The following is a 9,962-nucleotide window of genomic DNA, read 5'->3' as shown; positions in this document are numbered from 1 at the left end:
CGTCTGGAGGGGGGGGGGGGCGAGAAGTGTGTTGCTAGAACCTAGATGCGCGTTATTGTCACGGGCGTGGGCGTCCACATGGTGCTTTGATCAGGACATGATGAATTCACTCTGGTTCCGGTGCCGTCTTTCTCAAAACTCAAACGTGTCTGCTTGCAAGGTATCTCGATAGTATCAACACATGCCCAACCTGCTACCTACCCACGCCTCGTCTATGGCTTGATCTCCTCCCCCTGCCAGTCCCACAGCTTGCCCCTGCCCTCGAGGCCGATGCCCGTGCTGACGACATCGACGAGGCGCTCGGCCGCATAGTCAGGCTCCAGCAGCCGGCCCTCGGGCACGCCGTCCCAAAAGTCGCGGCTGAGGTCCGTCTTGACGGTGCCCGGATGGAAGGCGACGGCCACGGCATTGTCGCCGCTGCGCGTCTTGAGGTAGTTGTCAAAGCTCTTGACGAGGCTCGACACGCCCGTCTTGCTCGACCGGTACGAGTACCACCCGCCCGCGCGGTTGTCCGTGATGCTGCCGACGCGCGCCGACATGCTCAGCCACGTCGCGTGCCGCGGCAGCGTCACTCTGCTCTGTGCGTCGCCGTCGTTGTTGGCGCCCTCCTCCTCCTCCTCCTCGCCGGGGGCCGCGAGCTTGGTCGTGTTGCGCGGCAGGAACGCGTGAAAGTGCTTCATCAGCATGAGCGGCCCGAGCGTGTTGACCTGGTACGTCGCCAGCGCCTTGGCGTAGTCGACCTGCGCCGGGTTCTTCTCCGGGTGCAGGATGCCGGGGATAGCGAGGGCGAGGTGCAGGTGGTGCGTCTTGCGCGGGAAGAGGGCCGCCGCGCGCTCGGCCGCCGCCGCCATCGTGTCCTCCTTGGTCACGTCGAGGACCACGACGTGCAGCCGGTCGGCGGCGTCCTTGGGGGCCGACGCGAGGAACCGGTCGCGCGCCTCGGACGGCGACGAGCGCGTTGTGGCGAGGATCGGCAGCCGCGTCGTGCGCAGGAGGTGTGCCGTCAGGGCAGCGCCGACGCCGCGGGACGACGGCGAGATGAAGATCCAGGGGCGCGACATTGCTTTGGTGCGGGTGGTGCAATGTCTGAACGATGCTGGTGATGCGTGAGACAGCTTGGGATACTTCCAACCACACGTCCAGATCAACAACCAGCAAGCTGCAGCTACCTATAATTCAATCGACGCCTCCCGCCTAGCCTTGCATTGGCAGTCAACTGAACAATTCCACCTCATACATCGTAATGGACTTTGCCATGTCGATAGTCGACGACATCATGACTCTTGTGGAGTGCGTGCCGGGATCGACGTCATGACGTTCCCCGGTCCCCCTGCGCGCGCTCTAGCTGCTTTCGTACCAGCCGCCTCGCCCGCTCTGATCGGAAACCATCCCAGGGCTAGAGATCTCGGGATACTACGCCAGGGGTAGCGAGATCGATCCTTTCGTCTGACACGTCAAAACGCAATGCCAAAGACCAACGATGGACGATCCTGGAGACATGCTCCGGCCTCCAGACCCAGACACATGACGGTCTTGGCGATCGCCATAAGGAGGACAAGTACCCAGTGCCAAGCTCACTGCTACCTTTGCATGCTCACGGAACCCGTTGTAGAGCCGAGTTCGGCCATGTTGCTTTGAGACTTATGTTGTCTTCCTACATGTACAGAAATGGCCACCGCGCCGGGTGCGCAGAAGCAGAAGCAGGGAGTTTTCGGGTATATCCGCCCATTCGCCTCCTCAGGACGCCGCCTTCCAAATCATTGCAGTCGCCTTGCCGCCCATGAGTAACGGAGGAAACAAAAGAAGAAGAGAAAGAAACATGAGAAAAAAAACATGGCATGCTCACTTGAAGCCTCATGCGATCCACCCAGCCCGTGTTGTCATGCTTCCCATCATATCATATTCTGTAGACCGTCGCTCATCTCATCCTCGTCTGCTCCAGCTCTCCATGCATAAAAAAGAAGAAAGAAAGAAAAAAGAAAAACCTTTCTTAGTCAAAGGTTGTGCCGTCTGGGGGGGTATCCTTTCGCGTGGTAGTATCCAGCCCACAATCAGTCTCGCCGTCATATCCTTCTCAAGTGAATTGGTCAAAACATGTTGAGGTACGCATTGAGAGCCCTTTCCTCTGTTGTTGTCGTCGAAGACTCCAGCGTCCGCGACCGGCCACGGTCCGATTGCTCGAGGCTGACGCGGGCCGCGCCGTGCAGCTCGCGCATCAGTGGCTCCATGGCATCGAGACCACCAGTGTTGGTCGCGGCCGCGCTGCGCTGTTGCTGGCTACCGCTCGTGTTCACTGCCGTCCGGGGTCTCGTCTCTCCGCCGCGGCGTCTGCCACGCTCGCACTCGACTGCGGTCACGCCCTCGTCGACCGGCTTCGAAGTCCTCCTCATCCTTGCCCTTCTGGGCGTGGTGCGCTCACCCATCAAGGCTCGCGCCTCCTGTTCCACCTCGCCTTCACTCCAAGCAGACGACGTGCCGACAAGACCGGAGGCCCTCGACGGCATCCGGGTACCGAGATCGTCCAGCGCGCGTTCGAGCCTGCCGATGAAAAACATTTGATTGCGTTCCTGGCGCCGTATGTCGAGCTCCAGCCTCTCCTGGTTGAGGAGCATGTGGTGTGCCAGGTCCGACGTCCGCTCCGAGCGGCGGAGCGAGGCATAGTGGGCACGCAGCTCCGACGAGGACATGCGAAGGAGAGCGTGCGGGCCTCGCTGGGAGACGAGATGGTCCCCGTGGTAGGCGTCCACCTCAAACAGCGTATCAGACTCGCGATACGCCCCGCGGTTGGAGCTGTTGGTGTCCCGGCCACTGGCCCGAAGCCCCCCGCCTCGGTCTCGAGTCGGAACCAGCGAGCTTGATTGAGCGATGAGCTGGGGCTCGTTGTGGTTCTCGTCCTGAACGTTCCACCTCGGCACGGCTTCACCTGCTCGTCTGTTATCTTCCGAAGTGGGCGTGAAGGAGATGATCACGTCATCGGTCCGCGAGGTCAACGTCGAAGCGGACCAGCGTTCCACATAGACACTCAGCGGCTGGCTTTCCGACATGGGCAACATGGCACTGAGCCTCGAGATGGGCTGCAGCACGGGCGGTTCGGATGACGCACCCGTGTCGGCTGCCGACTCTGTGACTTGATCGGCATCCTCTGCCAGCTCCATGTCAGGGACGGGCACCATGTAGCTCAGCCGCGAAGGAGCAAGACGCTCTTGCTCGATTCGAGGCAGCGTCGCCGAGTCTGATCGCCGGTGAGGGTTAGAGTCGCTGCTGACCGAGTCTAGAATGTTCATAAAACTCGCTTCCGACGGCGCGTAGCTGCTGATGCGGTCGAGTAGAGGAATCGAGCTTGCCCAGCTGGTGCGCTGATAGCTGTTGTACCGGCGAGGCGGCTCGAAGCTCATCGTGCTATCCCTCTGGCCAAGCGATCCTACCTCGGCGTCAACCTCAGCCCCGGCGTCAGCTTCAGTCTCAGCCTCGGGCTGGGGCGAAAGGCTTGTGGATTCTGAGCGCTTGAGGGACTCTTGTTCACGGCTCAGGCTGTAAGCAATATGCTCTGGTGCGCGATCCGCAGTGGGCGGACGTGGGAACTGATTGGTAAAGTCGGACAGCAGAGGCCCGTCCCGGAGCGGCCCTTCGCGAGAGGGAAGCCGCAGGGAGCTGATGGACGTGCCCGCGGTCCGGGGCTTGTCGCTGCTCTGCGTAGAGCCAGAGGCCTGCCGGATGTGGCTCAGCTGTGCGCGGGCCAGCTCCATGTCACGCTGCTTCAGCGATTTGACACGCTCGGCGCGACTCTGCCTGCGGGTGTTCATCTTGGCAGGCGCCCTGCGTGCCGCCTTATAGGGGGGTGAGGCTGCTGCGACAGGGGGCGAGTATTTGGATGCAGGAAGCTGAATGAGTGACGCGCGGGGCGTGGCACCGGGCGTTGTCTGTAGGACGACTGATGCGTTCGAGTAACCTCGTACTTCCCTGGCGTTCTGTACAACGGGCTCAGACCCCTCTGACACAATGCTCGTGGCGATTGATTGCTCCGAGAAGGAGAGGGTGCTCGGACTGAGCTCGGGAAGCTCGATCGGAGCGCTGAGCCTTTCCGTCTGTCTTTGTTGGGTCTCCAGCATGCCGTCGATAGACCATTGATTCTGGCTGCTCATAGCTGCGGCTATGGGCGTTCTGAGGCTCGACTTGCGGGTCGGCAGCTTGATTTCATCGGGCGCTGCGACCGCCTGGGTGAGGCGCTGGAGGCGGATCTTGGCGGCGGGCCAGGGGCAGATTGCAGCATGTTCGACGTGGTCAACCACGAGACGTGAACCTTCCGAAGGCGATCTTCCATAATGGTTTCTGGCGTCTTTGGGCTCGACGTCGATGATCTCGGGACCTCGACATGGTCGTTGGGGTCCATGGGCATGGGTGCCCTGTGCGACTGGGCCGGCGTGCTCGGAGACCGGCCTTTGGTGCTGCCAGACGCTGTACTTGGAGGCGATCGTGGAGGGCTCAGAGGAATGTCGCGCTGCCAGAGTAGAACTGATGAATCGAAACTCTTGGGTTCCATCTTGGGCATTGCGTTCTTCTTGGAGGCCTTCATCATGGAAAGCCACTCCGAGTCTCCGTGTGCGGTACCGGGCGCACTGACTGAGCCATGCTCGTGGCGGGGTCGTAAAGAGCGATCTTGTGATCCCGATGACGTTCGCGGGTCGGGCGGAGGCGACGGCGGGAGCGGTTTTGTAGCGTTGAAAGCTGTGACGGCCCAGTCCGAATCGGGTCCCAGGTGGCAGTGCTCCATGGGGATAGAGATGGCAATATGTGAGTGGCCGCTGGAGGTCTTGGAGGCCACGGCCGAGTCTGGCAGGGCCGTCCTTGGTCGAGTCTCGATCGACAGTGTTGGGGTAGGCTTGTTCAGTTTCGCACGGATTCTCTTACGAAGCTGGCGCCATTTCCCGATGTCCTCGACCATGTCGGCATCGTCATCAAAGGCTGAGGCGAGGTAGTTGTGCGGCGGTGGTGATTCTGTGCGGAGGAACTGGATGAGCTCGCTGATGTCTGACCTCTCGCCGTTGTCTCTGGCGCGAATGCGACTGCCTTCGTCGAGAGAGATCCGCTGGCTGGCATTGTCTTCATCCTCTTCTGCACTGTTGATCGTCATGTTGACAATATCACCGGAGGATTTGGTTCGGGGAAGAGCAGACTTCTCGGCGTCGTCCTGATCCTGACCGAAGAAACTGAAGCGAGGAAAGTCAAGTCGAGGGGCGCCGGCGGCCGAAGACGCAATGGTGACCTCCCCAGGAATGGGTCGGTTGATCCCTTGGATGGCCATCGCGCGTGTCGTGGGGTATGGGGCGGCCCTCCTGAGCACGCAGATCGGCGAAAGGAGAGGCTGACCACTGGAACGTTGTGAAGCAGCGAAAGGCAAGTGGTATGGAGAGACGCCGGCGACTCCTGTCAAGACAGATCAGAAGGGCGCGGCCTCTCGCACAAGCGAACTAGATACGGAGGGTATTTAGCAAGTCTTGTCTTTGGTGCCTTGCTTGAAGGAAACGCAAGGAGGCGAGACAGAGGCCGATATATGTCGGAAATCCGGCTCTGTCCATCAGAAGAAACGCTCATCCACCTAAGCCCATGCATGCGTCGGTACCGTACAGCAGAGCAGGCCAGAGAAGAACAGGGCAGACACTTGGGTGAGAGGAAATCTAGGTGCATGAGGGTTGAGAAAAGAAAATAGAGGCAAAAGCATAAATGTCAAACTGGGCTGGTTTTTTAGACCCGAGCGTGCTCAACCATCCCCCACGATGAAGGCACCAGATCTTCCAGGCCCTCATCCACACACCCGTCCGTGCAAGTGAGAGCCAGCTAGAGACGGCGTAATTAGTGGCCGCTCAGAGTCAAACAAGAGGGGCGAATGGGCCGCTAAAGTGGACGACTTGCGGCAAGGGAGGGCGCGGCGCGGGGCCGGGTGGTCCAGGGCTGGGCTCAGCGCCTCACTAGAGGACCCAGAAGCTCAACCTCGGTGGGTGGGCGCCGTTTGCTAGGCGGACGACCTAGGCGGACCTGACGCAACGCATGGCGCTCGATTGCGTTTTCGCGGGGGGCCACGCTCCATGCCGGGTGAGGAGTCCAGCCCGGTGGCGGAGGCCAAGGAAAAGCGTTGGGCAGCGGGAAGTGCGCGTTGAGCGCCCGGCGGAAGCCAGCAAGCGCGGACGGACCTCACAGCCCTGACGGGTGAGGGTGAGGCAGGGTCCTGAGCCCTGACGATGCTTAGTTCGTTACCAGTCCTGCGACGGCGACTTAATTCTACTGTCCCGTAGTATTTTTGTCCCTTGCCTCCGGTTGTTGTTGTGCTCGCATCGTGTCTCGAGGAAGAGGCACTGAGACAAGCACGATGGCCAAGAGACTCCAGAACGACGGCTGCCGAGAGACAGCAGGCGAGAGGTGCGAAGCCTTGGGGGCAGGGTAGGGGAGGGGGGATGGGAGGGAGAGAGAGAGAGAGAGAGAGAGGTCGAGCGGACATGTCAATTGGCGCAACCTGTTTGCGACAGGTCGCCGAATGTATTTCTTTTCTTGCTTCGCAGGTTCGCAAGCGTCCAAGGTGGCACACCCCTCTGTGGACCGGTCTCTTTTTCTCTTTCTCTCTGTGTGTGTGTGTGTGTCCTGACGATGTCAGTAGCGTGGTGCGGGAAAAGCAAGCAACGAGGCGCCAAGGTCCGATCAAGTTGTCCGTCGCTCTCGTTACGCCATTCGCAGATGACAGCGGTCGCAGGGCCCTAGTTTGTTGTTGTGTAACGACGGCTAGCTCCCTTCTCGACGATAGAGGTACAATGACCCAAGCGAACTCGACTCTTTTCTCGTGAGGCAGGCGAAAGACAACTGGAAGGCGCCAAGATGGGGGGGGGGAGGGGCCGGGCGGGCGGGCGACCATGAAGGAAGGACACGGGCTGAGCGCCAACCCAAGGTGTGCGCCAGACGCGTGGTTGCAGGGGGTAGACGCAACCCAGGTCACGTCTCCAGCCTGCCAGAACGTCCATCGCACATGAACCAGGACAGCATCATCCGACGATCTCCTGCAGGCCCTTGGTTGCTTGGCGGTAAGACCAGGCATCGGAAGCCGGGGCCGGCGCTCGCGTTGGCATGTTGGGACGAGGAGTGGCTGCGTGGTGGCCGGCCCAGCTGGAAGGTTCAGCTTTCTGGTGCTGGGCCTTGCGAGAGCTGTCGAGACAATGTCTCGTCCCCTTACCTCCCAACCAGTCTGACATTGCCCCGCGATATGGGGCCTCACACTCTTGTCTGTTTGGCCCTAGGCGGACGGGAGGAGTGGGCCAAAACATTGAACAGCCGGCCGATGCAAGACACGGCATGCAGGACTGGCTGATCGATGGGTGACAGACTGGCTTCTTGCTTGGGGACACGGTTCTGCTGACCATCAGGTTCGTCATTATTGATAGTTCGTAGGTGACCTGTTAGCTCGGGGGGGTCATCTGGCGTATGGTTGGGTCAACGATGCCAGCGGGCTGTATGTGTGTCAGATGTCCGAGGCGGACCCTGACAATCACGACAATCTTGTCCTGCCTTGTTTAGGTCCCCGAGAGGCAAGAGAAAGAAAGAGAGAAAGAAAAGACACGCGCTTCGACAGGGTCCGGAGCCCGTGGGCAGTCCCCGAGTCGTGGGGGGGGGTCGAGGATGGGAGAGACGTCGTCTCAAAGTAATACCGAGCGGCTGTCACAGGATGGCGCCATGGCATTCGGAGATGGTGCGGCTCCGATTGTGTGTTGCATCCGTCAAACCTGGTGACGATCCATCTAGATACGGCAGTGTGAAGGCGAAGCTTTTTTTGGCAATGTCGAACGCGGGGGTGTAACGCTCGCCATGATGGGGGTTGTGGGATGCGGACGTGGGAGAGGGTATGGGTAACTGTTGACTACCGGGGACTGGCGTCGGCACAACCTCGAGCCGGGAACGTGGCGGTATCGCGTGATCGCTTCTCATGGCTCGCAGCAACGATCGTCGACGGAATCGACAGAGTTGCGCAGTTTTGGTTACGAGGAGATCGAGGAACTTGGTGTTTTTGCCCATCGGTAGCAGGAGCAGGACAAGGCTGGTGCTCCACCTGTGGCTGGTGCTCGTCTTTCCGCCGAGTTTCACTTCACGTTCAAGACGCCACAGCCATGACGCGCTGTCGGTCATCGACTTGTGGCGCCACAACAGCCTCGTGCCGTCTCATGCTCAAACAACTCCAGGCAGTAGGCAGCAGGCAGCAAGCAGCAAGTGGACAGCATCAACACAGCACACAGCACACAGCACACAGCTCACAGCAAAGCACATGGCCATTGCGAGCCGGACTGAGACGACCACCTCGCTTCACCCTGCCGTCTGCTTCTGTTGGGTATGACCTGCATCTGCATCTCAGACATCTTCATCGATCGAGCCCCTTCCCCAGCATGCTGAGAAGCTGTGCCCTGCATGTCGGCAAATGCCCCCCAGCCGGTGAAGCTCTCGCTGCCCCTTGTGAGCACCCGATTCCTTCTCTCCTTGTGCTTCCGTCAGATGCTGATCGTGACGCCAGGAGTACCAACAAACCCTGTTCCAGGAGCTTCGGTCTGACGATGAACTCGTCGTCATCGCCAAGGGCCTCGGCCTCATGCGCCTGGTCACGAACCTGCTCCATTCCTACGATGCCGCCGGGAACAACCTGATCATCATCGTCGGCGCCGAGGATCGCGAGAACGCCTGGATCGGCGAGGCCCTCGCCGAGCACGCCGCCATCAGCATGTCGCCCAAGGCCCGCGGCCTCACCGTCGTCAACACGGACTTTACGAGCGTCGGCGCCCGCGAGAAGATGTACGCCCGCGGCGGCATCTTCAGCATCACCTCGCGCATCCTCATCGTTGACCTGCTGACGAGCCTGCTCAACCCCGAGACCGTCACGGGGCTGGTCGTCCTGCATGCCGACCGCGTCGTCGCCACCTCGCTCGAGGCCTTCATCCTGCGCATCTACCGCCAGAAGAACAGGGCCGGCTTCCTCAAGGCCTTCTCTGACAACCCCGACCCCTTTGCCACGGGCTTCTCGCCGCTGTCGACCATGATGCGCAACCTGTTTCTGAAAAAGGCCTCGCTGTGGCCGCGCTTCCACGTCACCGTCGCCGAGTCGCTCGAGGGCAAGAAAAAGCAGAGGTCATCGAGCTCGAGTTGCCCATGACCGACGCCATGAAGACATTCAGAATGCCATCATGGAGTGCGTCGAGGTCAGCATCCACGAGCTGAAAAAGGGCAACACGGGTCTCGAGATGGACGACTGGAACCTCGACAGCGCCCTTCTCAAAAACTTTGACGTCATGGTCCGCCGCCAGCTCGAGCCCAACTGGCACCGCGTCAGCTGGAAGACGCGTCAGATTGTCCACGACCTGTCCGTCCTGCGCGGCATGCTGCACTCGGTCCTCTCCTTTGACGCCGTCTCCTTCCTGCAGCACCTCGACACCATCCACGCCGCCCACTCGCCGCCGCCCGGCTCCACGCGCCAGAACCAGTCGCCGTGGCTCTTCCTCGACGCCGCCCAGACCATCTTCGAGACGGCACGCAAGCGCGTCTACGCGGCGAGCGCCAGGGCCGCCAACGCCGCCGGCGCCGGCGCCGACATTGACGCCCTGCGGCCCGTCCTCGAGGAGCTGCCCAAGTGGGCGCAGCTTGCCGAGGTGCTCGACGAGATTGACCGTGCCCTCTACTTTGAACCCCCCGTGCGCGACGACTCGAGCGGCTCCATCCTCATCATGTGCTCCGACGCCAGCACGTGCAAGCAGCTGCGCGACTACGTGCAGACGATGCACGTCAAGCCGAGGGTGGACAAGACGACGACGGCTGCTGCGGCACCAGGCGCGGAGGAAGAGGAGAACGGCGGCGGCGGCGGTGACGACGGCCTCGATGTTTCGGGCGCCTTTATGATGAGGAGGAAGCTGCGCAACTACCTCAAGTGGAAGGGCGAGTTGAAT

The 9,962-nt window shown here is 60.9% G+C and overlaps 3 protein-coding genes across 3 annotated transcripts; 1 reads left to right on the top strand and 2 right to left on the bottom strand.

Moving 5' to 3' along the window:
• Positions 1-212: 212 nt before the first annotated feature.
• On the bottom strand, positions 213-1,061 carry VDBG_01759 (oxidoreductase; the record flags this gene model as incomplete). Its single annotated transcript, XM_003007525.1, has 1 exon — positions 213-1,061. One exon carries the CDS (start codon positions 1,059-1,061, stop codon positions 213-215), a length of 849 nt encoding a protein of 282 aa, XP_003007571.1.
• Positions 1,062-2,087: 1,026 nt separating this feature from the next.
• Positions 2,088-5,302, bottom strand: VDBG_01758 (predicted protein; the record flags this gene model as incomplete). The annotated part of the gene is made up of 2 exons (XM_003007524.1): positions 2,088-4,855; positions 4,909-5,302. 2 exons carry the CDS (start codon positions 5,300-5,302, stop codon positions 2,088-2,090), a joined length of 3,162 nt encoding a protein of 1,053 aa, XP_003007570.1.
• A 3,137-nt stretch (positions 5,303-8,439) lies between these two features.
• VDBG_01757 (DNA repair protein rad16) lies at positions 8,440-9,175 on the top strand (the record flags this gene model as incomplete). Its single annotated transcript, XM_003007523.1, has 2 exons — positions 8,440-8,484; positions 8,543-9,175. 2 exons carry the CDS (start codon positions 8,440-8,442, stop codon positions 9,173-9,175), a joined length of 678 nt encoding a protein of 225 aa, XP_003007569.1.
• Positions 9,176-9,962: the final 787 nt, after the last annotated feature.

Source organism: Verticillium alfalfae, genomic scaffold, assembly GCF_000150825.1.
Source record: "Verticillium alfalfae VaMs.102 supercont1.2 genomic scaffold, whole genome shotgun sequence".
Taxonomy (NCBI): Eukaryota; Fungi; Ascomycota; class Sordariomycetes; order Glomerellales; family Plectosphaerellaceae; genus Verticillium; species Verticillium alfalfae.
This window is presented reverse-complemented; position numbering and strand designations above follow the sequence as displayed.